General features: G+C 38.5%; 1 protein-coding gene across 2 annotated transcripts in view; it reads right to left on the reverse strand.

Moving 5' to 3' along the window:
- Window positions 1-3,966: 3,966 nt before the first annotated feature.
- The window catches only part of CUL3 (cullin 3), a 49,014-nt gene continuing 25,973 nt past the window's right edge, over window positions 3,967-27,007 (reverse strand). Inside the window, exons 3-17 of one of the 2 annotated variants that reach the window (XM_033150267.1) lie at window positions 26,128-26,241; window positions 24,717-24,877; window positions 22,510-22,624; window positions 21,309-21,537; window positions 19,907-20,052; window positions 18,444-18,620; window positions 17,462-17,632; window positions 16,108-16,215; window positions 9,925-10,049; window positions 9,569-9,665; window positions 7,967-8,101; window positions 7,126-7,194; window positions 6,124-6,310; window positions 4,779-4,924; window positions 3,967-4,462 (exon numbers count right to left, since the gene is read on the reverse strand). In XM_033150267.1, the coding sequence (XP_033006158.1) occupies window positions 4,331-4,462; window positions 4,779-4,924; window positions 6,124-6,310; window positions 7,126-7,194; window positions 7,967-8,101; window positions 9,569-9,665; window positions 9,925-10,049; window positions 16,108-16,215; window positions 17,462-17,632; window positions 18,444-18,620; window positions 19,907-20,052; window positions 21,309-21,537; window positions 22,510-22,624; window positions 24,717-24,877; window positions 26,128-26,241 (2,112 nt within the window). In that variant the 3' untranslated portion in view covers window positions 3,967-4,330. The remainder of the gene's footprint in view (window positions 4,463-4,778; window positions 4,925-6,123; window positions 6,311-7,125; window positions 7,195-7,966; window positions 8,102-9,568; window positions 9,666-9,924; window positions 10,050-16,107; window positions 16,216-17,461; window positions 17,633-18,443; window positions 18,621-19,906; window positions 20,053-21,308; window positions 21,538-22,509; window positions 22,625-24,716; window positions 24,878-26,127; window positions 26,242-27,007) is intronic. The other variant, XM_033150270.1, reaches the window with a different exon arrangement.

Here is a 27,007-nt window from a genome sequence, read left to right on the forward strand (position 1 = left end):
TGTGCTGGATTCAAACAATTGTGATTTTAACCATTTCCCTCCCATGCTGAAGAGGGATCCCTTTTCAAGGAAGGTTCTTTCATATGGTTAAGAGTTTGCTTTTAGGAACTGTAATTTGATCTTAACAGGACTGAAAAACTTTGCCTCAACGCATTATAGATTTGAGGGTCTGTTTTCTGTAGTTCTATCCAGAATGGCTGTCTACACCTCCCGAGAGGTAGTGGATAGGGCCTACCCTTTGCTGGCTCTGTGCCAGCAAACAGCACTATAGCATCGTCTAATGATAGAAAATAAACATGTTCACAGAGGCTGAGTCAAAACATGTCCCAACTTGTCTACTTGATGCAAAAAGGCCCCCCCCCCAACCTTTTTGCAATTCTTTGTTAACACCTGTAATAGCAGGTGGGAAAACTTTGGCCATCCAGATGTTGCTGAACTACAACTCCCATTGGCTGTATTTATTGGTAAAGCTTGCTGGGGTTGATGGGAGCCAGTTCAGCAGTATCTGGAGGGCCAAATGTTCCCCACACCCATATAATTGGAACCAACTGCTGACTCATGTTAGCAGCAGTGATGGTGTAACAATGCTCCCCTTCTGCTACACAGTGGTAAAATCTGAAATGGTAGATATTTGATAGGCATCTTCAAATATCTAAAGGGCTGTCACATGGAGGATGGAGCAAGCTTGTATTCTCCTGCTTCAGAGGGTAGAACCTGAACCAACAGCTTCAAGTTACAAGAAGGGAGATTCCGACAAAACACCAGGAAGAACTTTTTGTCAGTAAAAGCTGTTTGACAGTGGAGTGGACTCCCTCAGGAGGTGGTGGATTCTCCTTCCTTGGAGGTTTTTAAGCAGAGGTTAGATGGCCATCTATCATGAATGCTTTAGTTGAGAGGGGGTCGAGCTAGATGACCCGCGAGATCCCTTCCAACTCTACAATTCAATGATTCTATGTGGCATCATCATGAAGTGTATCTGGAGTGGACACAATGCTTTTTGCCTTAATTGACACAGAATAATAGGGAAGAAGAGTTTGGATTTGATATCCCGCTTTTCACTACCCGAAGGAGTCTCAAAGCGGCTAACATTCTCCTTTCCCTTCCTCCCCCACAACAAACACTCTGTGAGGTGAGTGGGGCTGAGAGACTTCAGAGAAGTGTGACTAGCCCAAGGTCACCCAGCAGCTGCATGTGGAGGAGTGGAGACGCGAACCCGGTTCCCCAGATAACGAGTCTGCCGCTCTTAACCACTACACCACACTGGCTCTCAGTGGAAATGGAGTTAAGAAGTAGTAGGGTTTGCAAATGCTGCCAAGGCTGTAAACAGGAGTCAAAGCAAACGGGTTGAGCAAGGAAAACTTTAAAAAACAAACTCCTTCACCCACCTCCCAAAACCTCTAGAAACAGTGTTGATCATAGAGTATTATTCAGCCTTAATATAAATCAGCAACAATCTAAAGGTTAAACTAGATGATGTGCAGGAAATCTAGAAGCAGATCCCCATTCCACATATACCTTTTAAAACATCATACTAGGGTGGGAGGTTGAACTGAATACATTTTCCTCAGCAGGGCAAATAGCTTGTGGGGTGGGTGCAATTTTAGTGAGAGAAATGGCAGAAAGGGCTAAGCAACCCTCCTCGCACAGCAAAAACAAATTTTGTTTCCAGAGTTGTTGCTACTTAAAAATTCTGGCCCAATTTGCATTCAGACACTAGATCAAAGGATCAAGTATATAGGACCCCATTATATACTTGCATAGGAGAAAACATATCAGCTTGCACCAGCAGGCAGCCTTATCTCAGTCCTGCATGCCAGCATTCCTCACCTGCAGAGCAGATGTATCTTGTGAATACCTTATTCAATAGGACACGAAATAACAGTCCCTTAAGTGGCATCCTACTGGCTATTTTTATCAGCCCTAGAGCCTGAAACAGTGCAATAAGACAACACTGCTTCCTTCCTATCAGCAAATGGCTACTGAAAGATAGGGCAGACAGGATGTGGCTTTATAGAGCAAAGTAAAGTTTATCTTGCAGCAGCTAAACTTCAGTCACAATGAGAAGTCTGCCAGATATAGTTCTTAAATTTACAGTTAATTAAATTGGCATGCTTGTTGCCGACTGTTATAAATTCCCTAGCAAATCCACGCCTTTCAAGCTTATGAAAAGAATTGAATGCAAGGATAGGGCATGCTAACAATACTACAAAAAAGGAATGTTAAAGCAAACTTGCCTAATTCATGTAGTGAACATGACCAGCAGACAGTAGTAGCCTCAATAAGAAACAATGAGAAATATTAAGAGCAATCACCTGCATGTTCAAGTAAGTATAGGTTACAATCTTAAGTTACTTTTAAAAAATTGGCTGGGAAATCTTGGGAAGGTATAAACATATTCAGTTCGTTGCTGCTGAAACCTACGCAATTTATCTGTGTTTGCTTCAAAAAGCCTGTGTCACAGAACCACTTTTATTTCTTTATCAGTTAACGGTCAGGGGTCCCTTTACTCTTTACCTTTGTCTTTCAGCTTCACCCCCCACACTTTTCAATTTCTCTTTCCCATCCATCATTCTTTTGACTTACCTTACTACATCATCACAAGGATAACTGACAATATATGAGAAACATTGCAAATGTACTAAACACCTGCTAAGTAGCAGCTATTCTACAAAAAAAGGATTTGTTATATATTCAAGTAAGCATACAAATACAGTATACTGCAGCAAAATGCTCAACTGAGTTCTTGGAAGTTTTCCCATCTAGCAGTAGCTGTACATTTCATCCTGACAGAGACCAACATGGATTGCTAGGTGAATACTGCTTAAATACAGACCCCTTTAAAAGGGGACAACACATAACAGGCATTAGGGAATTTGCATCTCCCCCTCCCCCCCAAAAACTTCAACTTTTTTCATGCTGCACCAGTTTTGTTTTTTAAGTTCGCAATGTTACAGAGAAAACAATCAGACCTGTTACATCTGAGAGGTTATCTATTACTATGCATGAAAAAAGCTAGATTTAATTCACCAGTGGCAACTTTAGGGTGATCTCTAAAGAAGATAGTTATTTGATGCAAAAGCAAGTATGTTATATGGTACAGGGACTACATAAAGTTAACATTTACGAACATCCTCTAAGAAATACCCTGGTTTTGAAAGCACTGGAGCAAATGTTATGCTGAACCACCCTGAGGAAAGGGAGAAAATATTTGCTGTAAGAACTGGAGATTTCATTAAGATCAAAGTAACAATATTTATTGCATTTTTAGATTGCATTTTAAAACAGTAAATTAATAGTGCACAATGGCTTCACTTGAACCTTTTGAAAAGTGGGAAAACAAAAGCCATAACCCCCTCTCTACTTCGTGAATAGAGTGCAGGCTAATGTGCTTCTCCAAGGGGCAATATTTAGTTTAATAAATTGCCATCCCTGTGCTCTAAATACACTTGAATTAGTGCTCCTTGTACACTAAATCCATTTATTTTAAATTTGTTTTGTCTACATTGAGTGAAATAAAAACATCGCTCTGTACAGTCCACTATGAGCAGTGAGTACAACAGCAAAAAGTATCATACAGTTTATACACACTAAATTTCTTCCCATTTCTCCTATAAAGGAACCAGATCAAACCTAATCAGTATGTAACTTAATTTGGAAGAACTCAAATTACAAAAGGGAAGGCCAAATATTACAGCCCATAACTGTGCCAAGAAAAAAAGGTTCCTGATCATATTAGCTGGAACATGAATGAATGCAGGTGGAGAAGTAAAGCATGCCAAAACTGTGTTCTCAGGCCTTTATAAATTCACCAAATATTTAAATTAAACATGGCCTTTTAAAGAAATGTCCAAAGCAGAGCAGTATTTTTGGAAATTCAGTCTTACCAGCTGTGTTTTTCTTGTAACCCAACGTATACAATGCGCAAAGTGCTAAGCAACACTACAGAAAACACATTTACATCAACACTGAAGATCCGGGGAAATGAAATTCCAACAATTTTATTTTTTAATGAGCTGTATTTTCTAAATTTGTTTTTATTTTATTTTTTCCTGTTTTCATACAGTATTGAAAACAAAACGCGGCACATTCACATTTTCCCGAGGAACTGTAAGGATGATTTCTACTGGGATAAACGCTGAGAAGCTTGAAGCTCAATCATTTTGATGTTGAAAAACTCTCTGAAGGAGAAAAGGCTTGATCTGAATGATCTAGAACATGTATTGTAATTTAATAGAAGAGATGGTCGTCTTAATATTTAATGATTTAAAAGAACTTCCCAGTTCATGCGAAGAGTATAGTCCAAGAATAAATCATATTTGCGGAACACATTTTATGCTACGTAAGTGTATACTTTGCGGTCCTCAGGTGTTCGTGCCAAATATTCACGCTCAATAAGTCCTTCAATACGCTTTTTAATAACAACTGGACTTGGTAGGAATCGTGCCTTCAGTTGTTGAGTTACCTGGAATGTAATAAAAAATATTTTAATATTGATAATGATACTGGCACAGCAAGGATGCACACACTAGACTTTAAAACAAGAGCAAACTTGTGCCACCTCAGTTAGCTATGTTTCACAAAAGGCCACTGCATATTAATCAACATTCTATAAAGCAACCAATCATCTCTACCAAAAGATGTAGTTAGTAGCCTCAAGAGTTCAGCAGCGATTTATTTTTATTACACAGTTGGCACTGCTCTAAAGCAGAGGTGGCTAACCCTTTTGGTCTGCGGGCCACATCCACCCTTGGCTAACCCCATTCAGTGAGTGAGATTACCTCTGCTACTAGAACATTATGCTGCATCTTCTTCCTAGATTTCATTATCCGGACTATAGCAGCCTCTATCTCATGTTTTCTGTCATCATCTACTTTCTGTCTTGTTTCTTTTCTTTCTGGGTCCGATTCTCCTTGTTTGGCAGCAACTGAAAGAATAGAAGAAATATCTCAATTTAGAAATACTGTAGCTATTTAATTCTAAAGATACTAAAACCAAAATATTTTTCTATAGCAGTGTCAATAAATACTTGAAACAGAATATGATGCAAAAGGACAATCAACCAAAGTGCAAAAATGGAACATATTTAAGATTAATAAATGATTATCTGTTAAAGCAACAAGTTTTAAAACAGGTAAAATGCTTCTTGAGGGATTTGTTATTTTTAGACCACAACTTAATGCATTTAAAATGTTCCTTCACATTTGTTAAATTGCAATTCTGGATAACACTGGGTTTCATATATTCAGTCACACATGGAAATAAGTTATATAATACAACCTTTGGGGCTAGTTTAGCTTGCTTTGTTGAAGTGCCAGTTTCTACTGAGATAGTAAGAGAACTGGGTCTTTGCATTTGCTATAATCGTGCAGCTTTCCTAGCATAAGTAGTTCACAAAATCTAAAAGGGCAGCATTTTCTGTATCTGTAGCTGCTGTCAGTGGATCTTTATCCTACTTCTTCCATTTTAGGCTTCCATTTACCTTCCAATTTGGATCCATCTCCATTTTCATTTTGTATGAGTATCCTGTGTATCACTGGTAATTTAACTATATACTAGTCAAGAAGAAATGATAAGGCTACCAAAGATTATTAGCTATGATGGTTTATGTTCTCACTCCACTGTCGGAGGCAGTATGCCTTGGAACACCAGTTGCTGGGAATTACAAGCAGAGAGAGTGCTGTTGTATTCAGGTCCTGCTTGCGGCCTACCTATAGGCATCTGGTTGGCCACTGTAAAAACAGGATGCTGGACCAGATGGGTATTTTGCCTGATACAGCAGGGCTCTCATGTCTGAAGTAAATGAAGGCTTTAAGGATGTGCAAGCATAAAGCTCACAAAATATTTTAAGTTAAACACCCACCTGGAATTATAAGGCCATCGCTATATGAATATTTATATTATCCACAGTACATGACATGAAATTATCACAAATAGAAGATAACAGAATCCTATCCAGCTTGCACTGAGGCAAGCATTGGTTCAAGAATATATTACTTCCTTGAAGGCACCTCTAAGAATGGGTGACCAGTTTAGTTTCCGTACTAGAATGTATGATTCCAATATTGTAAATTCAGGAGTTGGACAGAGTCTAGACGTGGGAGCTGAAAATGAAAGTGAGCATACCTGTTTGAATCTTGACTCTGTGCAGTTTGGATGTGAACTGGTCATTCACTGTAAATATGTGTCCATTTTCTATTTCTTTTGATTTTGGCTCTTTTGTGAGAACCCGTTGTGTTGGCTTTCCACACGCAAGGGACTGTAGCGCTCGTACAAGCTCTCTTTCGGGGATATCCGTCTCTTGTTGTATTTCCTACATTAAATTTAACAGCCAGATGGGTGGGGTATAAATAATAAAATTATTATTATTATTATGGCAAAAGGTAGTCATGAAGAAAACAAAATTCTGAACAGTTTTGAAGATGTCTTCCCCCTCTAATCAAACTAGTTCAAGACTATCAATGGTTATTTTGACAAATTCAGAAAACATCTGGCAGTAAATCTATATATAATTCATAGCTGAAAAGGCTATTTAAAGAAAAAGTGAAAGTTACTCTAGACTGTATAAGTTGACAGCAGTGTGTTTCAGCACTTAATTTTATCACTTAATACAGTAATCTATATAAACTTCAACTGTGCAAGTTACTGTAGCACAGGACACCTTGTTCACAAATCTGTAGAGGAGTTGGATGATCTATATGTTCAGCATATAGGAACATAGGAAGTTTTACATATACCAAGTGAAACTAGTGGTCCATCTAGCTTAGTACTGTCTATTCTAACTGACAGTGGCTCTCTATGGTTCAGGACAAAGGTCACTCCCAGCCCTACCTGGAGATACTGGGGATTGAACCTGGGACCTTTTGCATTAAAGGAATCTGTTCTACCACTGAGCCATGGCCTTTCCCTCTTGGCACAGGTGTGCCGAAGAGTCCCTCTGAACTATACCACTTCAGACTCCAGGTAGGAGGTAGGAAGTAGAGAGAGTTCCTTGTAAAAGGCTTCCTTACTATAAAGAAGCACTGAAAGAAGGCTGATAGAAACCCTTCCCAGATTCCCTCATTTTCTACACGTAAGGATTTTTCTTTTTAAATGTGGGGGGAGCATTCAAAAATGCAATTCCTGCACCTGCAGACTTAAGCGTTCCCGTCCAGGAAATACTCTTGTCACTTGAACATGGTGCTCAGCAATTAGTGTCTATATAAGAACAAGATTTTTTACAAAATATATTAAAACATCAAACTAGAAAAGAATTGTAATTGCTTGATTACAGGATTGCATTTCCTTTGATTTAAATATAGTTTTAAGGGGAAGTAGCAACTAGACTTCCTGTCCACAAACTGTTAACATTTAGGCTGCTTGATTTTGTTTAATTTCACAATGTATCAATTCACCTTGTGTGGTGACACTTACAAGAGTAATTTCACTTAAGTACTACTGTCACACACACGTGGTGGCAAGATGGCAACTAAGGATTTGTTTTCCACATCATTACATGGCAAGTAAAAAAAATGAGTATCCATTAGGAAAAATACACACCATGAAAAAGATATGGGTACTATCAGTAAATACTGTAAATAAATATATTTGTTTGGGCTTCCAACACTTGAATTTCACTCAACACAATTCAAAGGAATTTTAAAATCTTCCTTGAATCAAAGGGCTTTGAAACATATAAATTATTTTTAGAGCTGAACCCAAGAAATATTTAAGTATATAAGTATATAATGAATGATACAATCTCAGATTTTCACTAACAAGTGAGGGTATTCCTGGATGAGGACCAATAAGATTCCAAAATACTCTAAAAGTGTTAGCAGCCTCATATACCAATAGTTCAAGAACTTCCTGTACAAATGGCTCAAAGGGATGAATAATCCCTCGTCACCATACGGTAGAGGAAGATGAATGCATATTTGGGAGATAAGTTAAAAATTTTACTGCTAGCAGAGAAAGTCACAGCTCATACCTCAAAAGTGTATTTTTCTCTGTTGTTAAAGAGCATTAGTATCGTCATCTGGAAAGTGGAGACTTGCAATATGTGCTTCCGTGTGTTAGAGCCAGTTACTTGGGCGCCTCCTACACCAACCTCTGAGCCATCTTCCTGTTTTAATTTTCAAAAAAGTCAAAAATCATTCTGGGAACATTATGTTATGCTCCTTCTTTCAGCTTTCTATGTACTTACTATAAGGTATAAGTCATGATCTGACTCATCTGCTTGTAAATACAAAACAAAGATTTTCATTTTGAGATACTTATTCCGTTTTATCCCAGAGTTTATATAATTAGTTTTGCCATTAAAAAGCAAAACAGCTTATAGAGCTGTTTGCTTTGTAATAAGCCTGCTGAAGATCCAAGCCACCATAGCATCTGAAAAATAGGCTTTCACAAAACTGAGTCAAGATTGTGCAGTTTCTCAGCATACGTAAATTGGATAAGTTTTTTTAATGTCAAACTTTACACATTATGACAACCACAGCTTCTGATACCCCACAGCTTCTCAAAGTGAACTACAATTCCACTGAGAGCCAGAAGCAAAGGAAGCCTGCCAGAAAGATGAAAATATATATATTTTCAGAGAGTGCTATTCCGGGAAATTTGCAGTGCTAGACAGTATGTATGTATGTATGTATGTATGTATGTATGTATACACACACACACACAGAGAGAGACAGAGAGAGAGAGAGAGAGAGAGAGAGAGAGAGAGAGAGAGTATTTGATCCCCGTTCTCCCTCTGACAATGAAATGACCAGTCCATAATTTTAATGGTAGGTTTATTGTAGCTGTAAGCGACAGAACAACAGGAAAAACCCCAGAAACCCAGAAGACAAAAGTCAGAGATAGATGTGCATTATAATGAGTGAAATAAGTATTTGATCCCTTTGCAAAAGATGACATGGTACTTGGTGGCAAAACCCTTGTTGGCAATTACAGAGGTCAGATATTTCTTGTAGGTGGTCACCATGTTTGCACACATCTCAGGAGGTATTTTGTCCCACTCCTCTTTGCAGATCCTCTCCAAGTCAGTAAGATTTCGAGGCTGATGTGTAGCTACTCAAACCTTCAGCTCCCTCCACAGATTTTCGATGGGATTAAGGTCTGGAGATTGGCTAGGCCACTCCATGACCTTAATGTGCTTCTTCTTGAGCTACTCCTTTGTTGCCTTGGCCATGTGTTTTGGGTCATTGTAATGCTGGAATTCCCATCCTTGACCCATTTTCAATGCCCTGGCTGAGCTAAGGAGGTGCTCACCCTTGATTTGACAATACATGGTCCTGTCCATTGTCCCTTTTGATGCAGTTTTCTTGTTGTTATTCTGTCTCTCACAGCTACAATAAACCTACCATTAAAATGATGGACTGGTCATTTCTTCATCAAACGGGCAAATTTAGCAAGGGATCAAATACTTTCCCCCCTCAGCTGAATATATATATTAAAAGTGGTAAGTATTGTTAACATGAACTTATATATGAAAGACTGAAATGTATGTGGAACTGAATTTTATTTCTAAGTTCACAATAGCTGGAGGCACAATTCAAAGCAACAATATGTTTACAGACACAGCACTTACCTTTTTAACAGGACCATAAAAGGTGGCATTGAGATCTGCAGAGCCCATGTGATGCTGGAGTGTCAGCTGCCTTCCACTATGTTTGGCTAAATAAAATCTACAAAATTCAAGAAGTTGAATGGCTATTTGATCATCTATACTTTTAACTATGGAAGCAAGAGCTTCTTCTATATCAATATAGAAGATTACTATTTTGTGACTGATAACATGGCAAGCAAGCTTCAACTGCATATAAAGAAGCATTTAATGCATGCAGATTATCTGGCCATTAGCCATATCTTTTTCCTTTTTTTTTTTTTTTTAAAAAAAACACATTCCACTAACCATTCACAAAAATAATCTTAACCATTCCTTACCTCCTAAATATTTCAAAAGCATGTCTGGGGGCTGGGGGAATGTTGCACTTTGGTGTGGCCGACTGAGTAGGCCAGTAGCCTGTTGTGAGAACCCGCACTGTCAGATCAACACCACCTAATGAGACCTGCATGAATACAAAGACAAACATTTGTTAATTTTTTTTGTCTTCCACATAGCAGGAAATAACATAGCTTGCTATTCAAGACAGACATGGCTGCCTTAATTTCATTAAGCAAAATCATTAGAAGCTGGTATTCAAGGGTGTGGGGTACAGCAGAAAAACTTGTATGTGCAAAGTGAGCCTTAGGTGGAAGCAGGAGAATTTACACTTTCTATGAAATGCAGAAGGGCATAGGAGGGCAACCCAGACACATGGAGATAACAGAGAGGTTTTCTGGTGGGAGGAGAGTGTCAGCAAAGGATGTATAATGTGTAGTGAAATGTTAAGAGATGGACAAAAAATAATAATCCAAACACAGCACAGGAATTATGCAAGTATTGTGTCCTGCAAGGGAGAGCAGTGATAGGAATTGCAGAGGCTACTGAGTTTTCTTCTCTCACATTCTATAGGTACTTAACCAGATGGGGGCCAAGACAGGCATGAACTGAAGGATTTACCCAAGGCCAAAGCAGAGAGAGAGAGAAACTGCTTATCTGATAGTGCCTCTGGACAGAAGGACCATAAAAAGTTGCTATTTTGAACTGCTGCAAAGGCTAACTGAGGAAATCATAGAACTAATGTGAGAAACCCTTGGCCCTCTGAACCACAATTCCCATCAGCTCCACATATGGAATAGCATATGGAAACCCTTGGCATGGATTTGAGGGATGGAGGGTGAAAATTATCTGAGGATCGCTTACGCTGTCCCCATGTTGGCTGAGGTTAACAGAACTACATTTATGTGTATCAACACTTTCTCTGTTTCATATTACTGCTGCCACTTTTGAAGACTTTGCTAAGTCTCTTATTTACTGTTTACATCCATCTGTGCACTCATTCTGCAGGTGCTTTGATCTTCTGACAATTGCTTAATATTTGGCATGTTACTGAAATTAAATATTCTTTAAATAGTTATTGAAATTAATTGTTAATTGTTTCATATGCCAGGATAGTTAAACATATTCAGAGGTCTCCATATTGAAGCAGCATAGCTTTGAGTTCAAGAAGCTGAGGACAAAGAATAGAGGAGGCCTAATACCTTCATGTTTGAGGGCCCCTTGGGAAGCATTGGGAGGCACTATGGAAGCAGTTGCATCCTTGGTTTGATCCAGCAGGGCTCTTTATATTCTTAATACTTTTGTTATTATAAACAAGCTTAGGTTTTACAGTCAATATTCTGATCCAATTATAATTCCAGTATTTGTTTTGACATGCTACAAAATTATAATTTGAGAGCCTATGATGAGAGATTGAAAGATGAGAGATGTAAGCAATCTCTAGTTTATTTAGAAATGATATGGGGGTGGAGGTGGGGGGACAATTGCAATATGATCCTGAGGTTGGAGGGAGGGGGAGGTTCAACCCTTTCCTTGCACCATTTCCCCAATTTAAATATGCCCCCTCAGCTATTAGCCTGATTCTACAGGTCATTTATGTTGGCCTTTAACCAAACAACCTTTAAAATTATGTTATCAATGGGTCCTAATATCAGGTAACAGATGCTTAAAAAGTCAGTTTAATTCAATGAGCTAAGCTGTTACAGAGTTCTGAAAATTATACTCTGATGACACAAATGCTTTTATTTTTTTAATGCACAGATTACAAAAGGTCACAGCATTTACAAAAATACTGCCAGAAGTTTTATTATACTTCATTATTTTTAATGACAAAAAGCAGGTGTGTGCCACCTGCTGGTGAAGCAGTTCAGTTAACAGATTTTGTTTTTAAGATTCAAAATGTTTCTTTAATCAAAAAGTAGCACATATTCTAGAAAGGGCTCTAACTGGCCATCAATTTACTGCCTCACAAATATTATAATTTCCACAGTGCAATGCTACAAATATTGACTCTTCTTGTGCAACTCTGAAGCAGCAATGCCATTAGTACTATGCAATGTAAACATGGCTGTCCTGAAGGTGGCTTCTCTTGTTGGGATCACACACCTCCATCTCCCTCTTAGTGTTAAGAGCTACAAGATCCCAAAGCTACCAGGTGCTGGTGGGGATGGGTGATGAAGGAAATCCCTGTGTACTGCATGTCACCATTTTCCTTTGTCCTTAATAAGCAAGGAAGCCCCATGATTCTGTGGGAACCAGAATAAAACACTGGCCTCATAATTCATCCTCCAAAGAGTCTCACATCCAGTTTATCCAGTTGTATACAATCCTCAGTTTTTTGGTGGTCACCCCTAGGATTATCCTATGCACTATCCTCTCTCATCTTATCCCAATTTGTTGTCTCCCCTTTTCTTGCTCCAGCACCCAGAAAGCAATCACCCTCTACAATCTTTTCATCCTTCAAAACCTTCACCTACTCACCACCACAGAAATCTTGCTTCCTAGGGCTGGCATTGCCAGTTTTGCAGCTCTCACCTTCTGCCACACTTTGCTTTGCAAGCTGCAGTAGTGACGTTGGTCTTTCCCTTTTCCAATACTTCATCCCCTACTGAAACCCAGCCTAAGTCCCTGTAATTGAACAACTACACTTAACTCATATTCCTCTCCTGTTAACTCTCACCACCAGCTTCCTCTCCTCTGTTGCCTTCCTGCACAGAGCTCTCACACACCCCTTTACCGATGTACAATGGCAAAAATTGCAAAATAAATTACATAAAATTTTCAATTTTCCTCCTCAATATGCACAATACAGACAAAGCTGCTGAATTTATAGCAAATGGACAAATAACTTTTTAGGCCTGAGTACAGGTCTCTGTCCTCAATACAAAAGAGAACGAAACAGTTATATATGCAGCTTGTTGTAATAATGCCCAGCACAGCTTTTTCTCTGCTGCTGCTTCCCTTGGAGAGCAAGTGGCAGGAGGGAAATCAGTCATGTCTAATTACTAGAGAACAAATGGGAAAGAAGAAAAAACAATGATCCAAAACTATAAACAGAGCGGGGAGAAAGAGGAATAGCTGAAATTGCATACACAAAGCAAAGAACCAACACAAAATCAGTTCAATTCTATTCACATATGTATTTAAAGTCAGTAAATTGAATAGAAAATGATATGCTGATAAAATGAAAAATCATTAAATCCATATCAATGAAAAGAAAATAACTCGCCCTGAAACTAACCCACAGGTGGTACCTAACACCCAGAAAATTAGCGCTAATACGCCTAGGAACCTCACCTAACTGCAGGAGAGGGTGCACCTCCACAGGCACATGCCTCCACATGTGGTGGGAGTGCCCCAAAATCCAACTATTCTGGACAACAACCATATGAGAAATATGTAAGATAACCAAGCAAGTGCTAGAAATCACCCCAGAATTGGTCTTACTAAACATCTTCCAAGCAATAATGCCCACGTACACCACAAAGAACTCATAACCCATCAACTCAGCAGCCAGAAACATCATAACCAGACACTGGAAAGACTTGTCAGGAGTAAGCATGGACCAGTGGTACCAAGTAGTATGGGAAACGGGCCTACTAGAAAAACTAACCAGTAAGCTGAAACAGACACGGGGACAAACAGAAGAAGACGACTTCACCCTGGTATGGTTCCCCTTCACACACACAGCCCAAAAAGACAATGACAAAAATCTACCGATGGCATACAAATCAATATGGCTAACCTGATCAAAAACACTCACCAACCCCACTCACACAGGAAACCAAAGACCACCGCAGCCAACCAACAAGGAACAATCACACCTTACGCCAACCCCGAACTCTCTCACCATCAAAGTAGCACAAACTAACAACAGAGAACCATTACAAACGACGCTGACACCAAACCATACATATATTAAGTAAAGAAGAAACATCGCCGTCCCACCCACCTCTCTCCCCCCCTTTCTTCCCAATGTCTCAACAAACGAAACTGATGTGTAAAAATGCCGCATGGAAAAATACGAGAGAAACACTGCATACACATTTGTAAAACAAGAAAATCCTTAATAAAAAAATGAAAAATCAAGGTAAAGCCAGTTCACATACTTTCATAACTCTGTCTACACTGAAATCTGAATCAATGTCAGTTTATAAATGCAAAAGTATACAATGATTTTAACAAATGCTAGGCAATTACCCAGGAACAATATAAAATTTATTGAATTGTTGTTCTATCTGATTTGTGAAAGAATTTAAGTTGTGTTCCAATTGCAGACCCTCAAAAGAATGATGAAATTATTTAAATGGGCATCCACTTTTTGATGGTACTTTCTGTGCTTGTTGAAAGAGCCCAAAGATATTTACAATTCCCCAGAGGAAACCTGAGAAATGGCTACTACATCCAAGAAAAACAGCAGGGACACAAAACGACTCACTCCCAAACCGGGGAGGTAATGATGAATATATTATTCTCCTAAGTGCCTGTAATTGGAATAAAGAGGATTTAGACAGAGTAAGAATTTATTTACAGAATGTACCCATTTCCCGAGGAGACTTTATTGCAGGCAGAACAAGGTGCAAAGACACCAAGGATTAATTCCTTGCCTCAGGAAGTGGTAGTGGAGTCCTGACTGGACGTTTGGACATATTTGTTCCTACAGAAGTGTGTGACTTTTGAATCAAGTACTGTGTTATGTTTGGGTTGCCTTTGAAAAGTGATTAGAAACTTCAGCTAGTTTGGAAGACAGCAGTAAAGCTGCTGACAGGAGCCTGGCACTGTGAGAATATTGCACTACTTCTTAACTCCAGTGATTCCTAGTTTGTTTCTAGATGCAGCTCAATGTGTTGGTTTTAACCTTCAAAGCCCTAAACTAAAAGCAGGGAACCCCCTACTTAATTTCATCAGCCTCCCAACTTTTCTAAGGACTCTTTACCACTGAGGTAATGGGTAGCACAGCTGCTCTGTGCTGAGAATAGCATAAAAGAGAAGACACTCCCACCCGCTAGCAATATTTGGGAGGAGTTACTTCAGAGTAAACATGCTAACCCAGTTTTTACCTGGAACAAGTTGCTCACACAGAGCCCAGTGAATGGTGTCACCTACTTTATGAAATGTTGGAAGTATCTATCTCTATTCATCCATTCCTTGAAAGGAGCAGGTGTCCTCATAGAATTGTAAGGGACCCTGAGAGTCATCTAGTTTAACCCCTTGCAATGCAGGAATCTCAATTAAAGCATCCAGGACATATGGCCATTCAACCTCTGCTGAAAAACCTCCAAGGAAGGAGAGTCCACAACCTCCCAAAGGAGTTCGTTCCAGTATCAAACAGCTTTTACCTGGTTCTCTCTGCAGGGATTGTTATTGTTCCTGTTAAGCAATGGATCCCAACCCGAGTAGCCAGAGCTTCTCAAGAGGGTAATATCCCAGAACCATCTTCCTAGGCAGTACTATCTATCTATCTATCTATCTATCTATTGTGTATAATATAATTAAGAACCTGTAAAACAACCCACTTAGCAATACAAGAATTCACTCTGGTATGTGTTCCACCATAGACTTTTTTCTGTGGGTCAACAGCCCTTAATAGAAAAATAGTTCCCCACTCCTGTCCTAATACTCTGGTTATCAGAAAGACTGCTTGCTGCCCTCTGAATATAGCCAATGAGTATAATCTTAACTGGAAGCCATTCTCTTGGGACCTCTGCCTGAGCAAGGTAAACCCAGGAAGATGACGTTTTCTCTGGTTGTACTCCAATTTTGGAACACATTTCCCAAGACCCACCTGCAACCTTTATTGCATATTTCAGAAACCCAACAAAGACTGTACTATTTTTCTGGGCTTTCAGTAGTTGACCTATTTAACATTCAGTGGCTTTTTTGGGTAGCAGAGTTAGTTTTCTGCTGGAAAAAATAGTAATTTATTTACTGGCTGCTCTCTTTATTTGAGTTCACATGTTGCTGTTTTATCTTGCTGCTGCTTTATATTTTACAGTGCTGAATACTGGCTTTCTTTGTTAAACTGCTTTGGCTGCTAGCTTGCAAAAAGATAACCCATTATTCTAAAATAATTTAAAAATAATTAAATAAAAAGCAGTATTTTATTCAGAAAGGCGTTTCACTCAAAAACTCAGTTAGAATAACTGAAATTAGTGTTCAGATCAAGCCAGCAGTTAGGTTCTTACCCCTGTTGCCTGTAGATGTTGCCTAAATTCATCCATTGTTGTATTTGAGATGCTCATATCCCTGAACATTCCTTCCAGTTTTGATGTGAATTGACATCCACATTCAGTCTATAAAGAAGAAGAAGAGAACAATTCTTTTAAAATTATATATGCCATTATATATATTTTTTCAGGCCAGGTACTTGGAACCAGAACATTACAAAATATAGAGAATATGTTTGAACTTGTTAAAGTTATGAAAAAGCGTAACACATTTTGCTTGATTCCAAACATCAGTTCCAACAGTAGAAAACATCCCAAAATGTTGTGCTATTAATGCAAAAGTATGCCATGATTTTAATGGTTGATGGGCAGGGTATAAATATATTGTTGTTGTTGTTGTATATTGTTGTTGTTGTTCTGTAAATGAACAGAAGAATCTGCTGACCCAATCTTTTTTAAAATACCACAAAATATGTCTTCCTTATTCTTTATGTTTTGAATCAGGCTTTAAAGCCTTTAAAGCCTTCCAAGGTATTATGAGTGATGTGCTATCTCCTATTGTTTTATATTGTTGGGTTATGTTTTTTTTTATTAAATATCAGTCTGTCTTAAGAGGAAACACAAAAATAAGGAACCCACTGTATAGGAACATACACAAATAGAAAAAACAGGGGTTCAGGCCAGCATACAAAGTCACATGTCTTTGTATACTGGCTTGAACCCCTGTTTTTTCTATTTGTGTATGGCTTAAAAGGAAAAGCAGGATATAAATGCTTTCAAATTTTAAAAATTAGAAATTTCTTCCCAGGTGCATTCTTAAAATCAAAGTTTAGTTCCAGCTGTACTATCCAAAGAAGCACATTATATGAAGTGCTTTTTTTAGCAGGGTAAAGAAGAGGAAAAGATGAGTTGGAAGGATAGGGTGGGGTGTTTTTCAATCCTTCTCCAAGAAGGAATAGCAGGTAAGTATTCACTTTGTTGTGAAAATAAGGAAGAGGACTTTGCTTAGATGGAGAATGGGGAGGAACCTTCTGCCATGCACCAAGGGTTCCAGAAAATCTGTGAACAGGGAAAATTGACATTACCTACTTTATTCTATCGTCTTCAACTCTCTGCTTTTCAAACTTTCTGGCAGGAAATTGACTGCAGTTCCAAATACTGCAGTTTTAAGTTTTAAAAACAGTATGACTAAACCTATCAAACAACTTTTGCTGGCAATGAAATGTTTTTATTGCCCTACCTTTAGTATTTAGAAATATAGTATACTGCAATGATCCCACATTAGCTAAAATTATGACAACTGAATGTTGGACTAAAACCAGAAACAAAGGGAAACAGTCACTAAGTAAAAGATAGCAAGGACTAACTTTACCTTTAGCTTAGATATCATGTTTTTCTCAGAGTCATCTGAAACACTTTTGTTTGTTAGAAGCCTCCTTGCCAAGTGCTGTTTATAGTATCGTTCAAAAACATCCTTCTCTTGCATAAACCTAAACAAAACCATTGCCTTGTCCAATATAGTCTCTACTTCTTGCTCAGTTAGCTGTAAAGACAAAAACATTATTTTTCAACCAAATGCTACCAATCTCCATCACTAGAGATTGTGCCCACAAAATCCTATGATTAAGAAACACTGATAGCACAATCAATGCATTTTTACTCAGAAATAAATCCTGCTCTGCTCAGGTAGCGTGTAGCATGGCAGCCACAGCCTTCTCAGGGCAGCTTCACACTTCACGAAATAACACTGTCTGTGATTCACTGTGATAAAACACTAAGTGGGAATGGGAGACATATCTTCAAACCTACGAAGGCATGGACTTCAAGTTTTTGGTGCAACAGTAACTTGTTAGGGGACAAAAATTCAAGTACTAAATGGGGAAATACTTTGCTGGGGTGGGGGGGCAGCAATCTGATTACATGGTCACCATGCTAAGCTGCAAAGAATTTGAAGGCATCATACTGTAAGCTGAAGATGTATTGCTGTGCAAGACTCACCAGAATACATACATGAGTACTTCTGACACTGCCACCAGTAACACTTTCATTTTAACATAGGTCATTTTTAAATGTCACTAATTATCAGCATTATCATTCTAAAAACTACGACTAACAATGGTTAAGTCAATTAAGAATTATTCAGTTCTCTCTTTATTTACACACATATATATAGTTCATGCAGTTGCAAAAGATTCTGACAAGCACATATAATTTGTTCACTCAACTGCACTGCTTATTGCATTTTGAAAGTTAAAACAGTATACTTTTAGGACTGTAAGAGAACAGAAGTTTGCATAAATATATGTTGCTGTTTTGTCACAAATTTGCATGGTTGCAACTGAAAATATACTTACTCCCTTGACTCCTTTTTTTAACTTGTCATCAATAAATAATGAGAGGTACTCTGGAGACCTAGAGTTAAGGTTGAGGAAATACTCAAAGTCACCCGCAATGGTTTGTTTGAAGAGCCTGTCGTTATTGAATGATTCTTGAAGGAAGCGATCAAACCTACTCTTCAAATCCAGTAAACCCTTAGAAAAATAAAGAATATTTTTTATTTTCAGGTAGGTAGCCGTGGTCTGACACAGTCAATTTTTTTTTTAAAAAAACGCCCAGTAGCACCTTAAGAGACCAACTAAGTTTGTTCTGGGTATAAGCTTTCAGGTATCTGAAGAAGTGTGCATGCACACGAAAGCTTATACCCAGAAAAAAACTTAGTTGGTCTCTTAAGGTGCTACTGGACAATTTTTTTTTTAAATTTTTTTTTGAATATTTTTGTTACAGATTTCTACTATATGTTGTATGGAAATCGCATCCATTGTGAGGTTATAGGACTGAGAACTATTTGCTCTTTAAGAAAGAATCTCATTGCTTCAAAGTGTCTAGAACACTTTACTTAACATTAGGTTAAGCTTAGAAAAACCTGGTATTTTCAATGGAAAAGAAAATCCATTGTTAAGTATAGATTTGTTTCTCAAGTGCAGAGGGCATTTAGCAAGAGGATGTCACCAGGGTTCACATGCATCCTGTATAACCTCAAGTACATCTTGCAACTACCACCACCAACTCTTTTTCATTATGGTTGTATTTGCTCCTGGAGGTCGAAGTCACAGGCAACAGCCTCACATACTGTGAAGTGAATGACAGCTGCATGTCCTGGTTCTTCCTAGAATTCAAACATTCAACAGTTTGGGTCTTGGTGCCATGGTTTCTAGGGCATAGCATAGCAAAGTGCTCTTAACATCTATGTATTTTGGTTCTACACTTGGGGAAGAATGATTTGGAGAAAGTTCAGGGAGAGCAGTCCATTTCAATGATCACTGGGTGATTTCAAGGAAACCCTGAATATCTTCCCCAAGACCAAGGTGACTTGGGTGAGGATGCTGCCTAGGAGTATGTAGGCAGGGCCTCAGGATTCCAAGGTGCTTCAGATGGCTTAAAGAAGATCAGTGCTGAAATTGCCGAGGTGGTGTTTTAGTGGGCTGGTGTAGCCATTTGTCAACAAATCATCTCTTGGGACTTGCCCCACTTGCTTTAGAAGGATGATGTCCCCCTGTCTAAGATGTGTGATCTTTACAAATTGACTCTCCTGTGTGTGGTTTCCTTTGCTTCTATCTTAGCTGCTTTAGCTGTTGCAGGTGATTTTTTTGGTCTGTCCTGAGAAATGTTGAAGGTTTGGGTCTTGTCAGTTCTACAGGGATGAGAAAGGAGTCAAGCAAGTTTGCCCTTTCTTGTGGTAAGTCCACCAGTGGCAGAAGAGCAGCCAGATCTGAAGTTCAATTAAGATGGGCAAATGAGAAATGTAAGGTTTAACTACCTGAATATAGTCAACTGGGTTCTTTCCTTCTCCTTCTTCAGATACAAGAGCTTTACCTTGCTCTCGGAGGTAGGAGCTCATACACTCACACATTGTCTTAAGACCATTCGGCACACGGCTGAACAGCTTGTACATACAAGCAAGATCTGCAATGGGGGGAAAGTATATTGACTACCACCAACATGGTATTTCCATCAAAAGACAGCAGATGAACAGAGTAAGTGTTCTCAAATTTTTGTCAACTCATATTTTAACATGAAGTCTTATTGTGAGGCTCTTCCTTCTGTCCTGGAATGGCAGACACAACAAACCTGTCCTAAATGTTACCTTAATTTTTGCTCTTCACCTTTTGGATGCTATACAGTGATGCCCCGCTAGACGAAAATAATTCGTTCTACGAATTTTTTCGTCTAGCGGTTTTTTCGTCTAGCGAAGCGGCAATGACAGCCGCGCTCCGCTAAACGGAAAAAAAGACGAAATTTTTTTCGTCTTGCGAAGCAGCCCCATAGACTTTTTCGTCTTGCGGGGCAGCTTCCGCTAGACGAATGCCGTTCGTCTAGCGAGTTTTTCGTCTAGCGAGGCATTCGTCTAGCGGGGCACCACTGTATTATCTTAAATAATAAAATCATTATGGTGATTTGCTGCAGCAGTATGGCACATTGAGTGTCTTTGAATGTAAGAGATATAAATGTTTAAAATTTAAATTAAAAAAAATTATCAGCACAGAGTGTCCACTTCAAAAACAAAATATAATAAAACTAATGCCAGATTACAAATTAAAAACCCTAATGAATCCTAATGCTACGTTATGCTAAGTGACCACTGGCTTTTAAACTAGGATTGGTAAATATAATTATATTTAACTAGTATTTGGTTGATCACAATAAGCAAGCATGAATACCACATAAACTATTAAAATGTTTCTTGGAGATACATAACAATTTATTGCTGTTGCAAGGGATGAACTGAGCTGAAACTCATTTCAGGTGAGCTACCATCTCACTCATTAGTTACCATCACAAGCATACCGAGCACACACTAATACAAATCTGCTAATGGAACTATGTAAAGCAAAAAGTTTACATTAGTAAACATTGATGAGGGACAAACATTATAGTTTTCTAAAATAAAATGGCATTTCTTACAAAATCTTTGGACATGTAGTAAGTATCTATAGCTTAGTCACAAAAATTATTCTTCAGGCAGCTTTAGATAGAATAACGCTACTGAGGGAATTGAAAACAATTGTTTCTTAGTATATATATATCACTTCATATTTCAACAGAAATCTCTAAGCAATATAGATATTCTAACAAAAAGGAATAAATAATTAAGAAATATTTAGTACACTTCATGCTTATAAGCTACTTCAGTGCATGTAAGCAGCATAATCTGGATTTACCTTCTGTTTTTCCATTTTTTAGCATGTGAACTAGACCAGAATTCTCCATTTCCACTATAGTCTTCATATGTTTGGAAATAAGCTCTCTCTCAACAACTTTTACAATTGGCTCTTCTGTTGATTTATCAAGGCAGTGCATCACACGTTCTATTTCTTCATTAATTCTAGCTTCTACTTTCTTGATATAAACTGAAGCACTATTTTCTGCTAAAAACTTCTGGCTCTCCATCTGTATGGGAACAAAGCAGAGGCACGCCATGTGATACTATAATATTCTGAAAGAATTGCTACAGATGCACTCCCCCCACCATAAACATTCTTAATCGAAATAAGACTTCATACCTATTACCTTAATGTAATCCATACATCAACCCTGTATTATTATTCATATATTACAGTATGCGATGAGGATGAAATGATGGGGCTTGGCCTCATGTCCATGACACAGGCAGGATATGAAGTAGGACTTTTCCAATTTATAACTCAGCTGTGCTACATCAACTCTGAACATGCCCCCTAATTAGTGATACTTGCTAATTTAGAACCCAGTAATACAGCCTTGTGGTTGGGATTCACTGCCACCAACATCTGCGCACCAGTGTCTATGTGGACTGTGGATGAAGCAATATTCATCTTTCTTTGGAATTGGAGCATCTTGCCCTTTATGGGGATTCCACTCCAAAAGACCCCCCTGAATCTGAGTGCATGCATGGAAGGGAGCTCCCACTGAAAAGTGGCAGAGATGAAAAGATGCCATGTGCGAGAAGAACACCATCCGCATGATATATATAGAGAGTGTGAGACATTGCCTTCTTCTTTACCACTGCAGCCCAAATTATGCTCTGGAGGGCCCCCACCCTACCTGCCGGAACAGATTTTGAGGGCACAAAAAGCATTTCAGGGAGGAGGAGAGGAAGACAAAGTTGCACTGCATAAGTGGAACTCCATTCTGCTTATGCATAACCAGTATTGAATACAACCAAGAATTTCCCTATTTTCCAAATAACATTTTATTTTTGCTGGATGTTTGGGACAGTGATTCTTTAAGCAGCATAGCAGTCAATATCTACAATTAAAAACCTTATATGGGGGGGGGGAAATGATTAGAAAAATTAATTGCAAGTAATTCCAAACAAATTCATTAGGCAGATTAACACCAATAAACAGTTAACATCACATTCACTTGAAACATATTTTGTACCTGAAAGAATTCTGCTGACATCTCTAAAAATGGGGCTTCAAAATCTTCTTCATAGACAGATCTTCCTTCAAGGCCTAGAATCATTAACATCTGACAAGCATTTCTGATTGCTCCTCTGTCAAAATATTAAATCAGATGTAGAGATTAGTAGAATTTTCGAAGTCATTCAACAAAACATATAATATGTAATTTACACCCTCACCAATCAATTCAAGTCCCTCTCATAAAGGATGTAAGAACTAGAAGAGAACAAAGAAAAGACTTCTCCACTCTTACCCTGAGATTATAGTAGTTAACTCCATGCAGAGATAACAAAAATGTGTATTGCTGATGAACTTCAAGAGGCAGTTTAAGGAATCCCTCCTTTGGTGGTGGGCTCTTTGGAGACTATAGTGACATCAGGTTTACTCAGAACTGATAGGCTGCTCAACTTTACTTCCTAGGTATAATGATTTCTGGTTGTCTCCATTTAGATCTGGTATAATTAGTTATTGAAGAGACTGAACTGTGAACCATGAGGTCATAAATTCTATCATTCCAGCTGCCATGAATTCACTAGGTGGCATTAGAGACCTTCCCTTATCCCCAGCCCCATCTGCAATATGTGGGCAATGGCCTGTTTTACAGACTTCAAGAGGATCACTGAGAGTGTATGCAAAATGCTACGAACAATAAGCAACTGCTATGTATTATTCTGAGTAAGGTGATTGTTTATAACAGACGTCCCCAGACTAAGGCCCACAGGCCGGATACGGCCTGAGCAAGCAAATTTTCCGGCCTGCAACAACCCCCAGCGCCTGCCGCTATTTCCGGCGTGGCTGCCCATCTCTGGGATGGAAATAGCTTGTGCGCATGTGCAAGCGACAATTTTCGATGCACTTTCGGGTCGGCACACGCCCGAAATGACTCTTGCGCATGCGCACAAGCTATTTCCAGTGCCGCGCCATTCCGGAGATGGGCAGCCGTGCAGGAAGTAGCGGGGGCGCGTGCTCCCCACCCTCCATGCGATTGGCACCGGAGGAACTGGCCCGAAGCAGGGTAAGTTTGGGGACCCCTGGTTTAGAACCAATTATTTTAGACAAGATTTTAAAAGTTCTTTTACTGGCTCTTCTGATTTTTTTTAGATACTTCATCTTTAAGTCACTGATCTTATTCAGTGTTCTCAAGTGCACAAAAACACACACACCAATCCCCTAATTTCACAACTTTCTCCATCTCTAGAAACTCCTCATGAAAATAATAACAATTTAATAAGTCACAGCAACCAGTCCATATGTAATTTTGTACAGGAAAATATCTTATTTATTTTATTATATCTAAATTATGAAATTGGAATAGGAACTTCACACTAGCTTATCTGTGTAAATTTGTAGATATCGACATCTTGATATGCATTAAGGGCAATATCCAATGAACTCATTTCATTAGCACAAGGATTTATGCCTGCACAACAAAACTCTTCCCCCATCTCCAGTATATGCCCATCCCATATCTACTCCAGAGTGTTGAGGGAACCCCTGGAATAGATTTGGGAGTGCACAGAAGGGAAGTTCCACTGTGCAGGCAGATATCCTTGTGCCAACAGAATGGGTCACACAGCACTACTATGAATACACTACAACCTTTAGGGTTGTGTAGCAATGTGGAGTTGGCCAAGTTGAAATACTGTGTACACATTTTAAATTACTAACAGTGTTAATAGCTACTAGAGCTCCAACACTGTAACACTCTGTAAATGTGTCAGAAGAACAATTTGTTTACAAGCAAAGATGTGTTGAGAATGAAGCTCCCTAAACATTCCAAAGGAGGAGAATGTTGTGCAACTGGTGCATACAGCCAATGGACAACCTGCAGCCAAAATAGAATCAAGTTTCAAATTGTTTTTTAAATGGTAAGGAATGGAAAAAGGCAAATAGCTACTGCAGTGGCAGAGATGGTAAGAAATGGATACTGAATATATTTATGGCATGTATTTTTTTTTAAAAAAATCTTTCAGTTATTATCTTGATTCTGATAAAATAGTGTAGTATTAGCCACCCAGGTAATTTTTATTGATGGCCTCGTAAAATATATCCCACTATTAATAATTAAAAATGGAATTAAAAATGCAAACAAAAGTGCAATAGCAGCAAAATTAACCCATGCACACAAAACAAAGATTTTGCAAGAATGATATCAAAGGTAGCTATTTTTTTTTGCAGTTGTACCTGTCCACAACTTCTCCTTTCCGTTCCCTTGCAATCATGTCCAACAATGTCTGTCGTAGATGATCCCTAATACACCCATAACGTACAACTTGATCTCGAAAGATAATTAATCCCAAGTTGTAGACATTTTCCACATTATTTTGTTGTACATATACACGGTCCTAAAATTAAAATATAAATAATAAGGCTTGCATACAATACAACTCTTATGCAGTTTATTCAGAGACTGCTTATAGGTACATGAGCATACCTCAGTCACCCCCTCCCCAAAATAACCTCCAATGCACTTTGTCCTGAAAACTGATACCAAGGTAACTATAAATGGTTATTTTTATATTGCAGAAAACAACTGTCTTACAATTATCAGGGCAAAATAAATAAATTGGAACACACTATCATTTAAGTTCTCTCAAATCATGTGTGTGTTTATCACCATGTAACACACACATACCCCTAAATCTATGCAATCAAAACTTTGCCATTTGAAAGACGATAAAGCTGACCAATACAGTAGAGCTCAGACTATATACGAAAAAAATGAAATCTGTCCTGTGAGTTATGACAGATGTACACATGTATAATAGAGAACACGGACTGCAAGAAAGAGAAGAGCATCATAAAATTGTCTCAGGGTACCTAATCCTAAGCAGGAATGGTCCTAGTCAAAACCAGGAAGAGAGACTATTTGGAAACCCTCAGAGCTTTTCAGATGAAAGCAGACATAAAAATGTAATACAATGTAATACAAACACTCTCGGTAGAAGAGTGTTTTCTTATGGCACTGGAAATATCAGATCTAAGAACCCAATCCTAAATTGTGCTTTGCAAGATTCCTTGTAAAGGGTGGCTGCTCTTTCCATTTAAAAATTAAAATTTCCAGTGACATACAGAATGAGACATGATATGTAAAAGGTAAAACATCTAAAACTGTGTCCAGTTCAAAACAGTATTTGAATAAAGTGGAAATCTGAAAGAGCACACTAAATAAATGACAACAACAACAAAAATCGATCCTGATCTTTTGACATTTCATTAGCAGTCTTTAGCCTAGTTCAGGAGAGATGATAGCAACAGGTTTCACATGGAGGCATGGGTGTAGATACTCCACCACATACCTAGAACAATGTATTATGCAGATGCCCCACATAGAGGCCGATATATGAGCCTTTCTCTTTCATTATGTAAGTACATCTTGTTAACCTCTATTCCAATCTCAGCTTCCCAAAAGAACCATTCACAATGAAACTATTGAGGAGGAAAAGTGGACTCCAGTGTGTGTATGCTCCACATTCATATCAGTTAAATATTTCAATTTATCATGTCCAATTCTTCCATCAGTATGAAGAGCTACAAGTTTGTTCTTATGACTAAATACTTCTAGCTCCAGAGAGAAAAATCAAACGTTACCTACCATATACATCAGAATGTCTCTAATCATCACCATTGCTGTTTGATGATCATTCCATGCTTGGTTTAATGTTTGGAGGAAGTTGTTATTTAATGAATTTAGCACATCTTCTCGCACCTGCAACCAAACAGAATGTTTCAAAATAACCAAGGCAACTTATTTAATACAAGTTATTGAAAGCTGCTACATATGTACTGCTATGCTACTGTCACAGAATGAGCAAAAAGACGTGTCAAATAACCAAACTACCAGTTCAAATCGCACCACTATTAGGAAGCTCTTTGCATTTAAAAAACAGAAAAAATATTGTCTGCAGATAGTCTGACTCATGAGTATACAGTATAAATGAAATATATAGATGAAACTTGTTAATTTATCATGTTTTGTTAGCAGTGTAGGCAGCTTTACCATAATGATACATTTAGCCCTGAAGCTCCTAGAAGCATGACCAAATTAATTTTGTGATCCTCACAGCCAGTCATATTACTCACAAACATTTACACTTCTTTCTTACTGGAAGGACGGGAAACAGCTCTAGTCAGTCATGTGCATTGCTGTGCTACTGGGACTTGTCTTGTAATGTGTGCAAAATGCAAAAGGAAGAGTAATCATGCTTACTTATCAAGAGCTGGCTGACCATGTCATCAGCTCTTTGTTAAGGCATATGGAAAATGGATTTGAGTAGCAACTTTCTTGGTTGGTTCTTGGAGCCTGCTTGTTTATTTTTTTATGCCTGCCTCTTCTGGATTTCTCCCTCCTTTTTCTGTCGCAATTGCTGACCTTGTCTTCTGGATGCATTTGACGAAGCCTGCCTCTGTTCCTTTTTAACTCAGCAGGTGAGTAGTAGAGTAAATGCTTTAAATGCAAAGGATCCCAGGTTCAA

The sequence above is a fragment of the Lacerta agilis genome, chromosome 5 (genome assembly GCF_009819535.1).
Source record: "Lacerta agilis isolate rLacAgi1 chromosome 5, rLacAgi1.pri, whole genome shotgun sequence".
Classification (NCBI taxonomy): Eukaryota; Metazoa; Chordata; class Lepidosauria; order Squamata; family Lacertidae; genus Lacerta; species Lacerta agilis.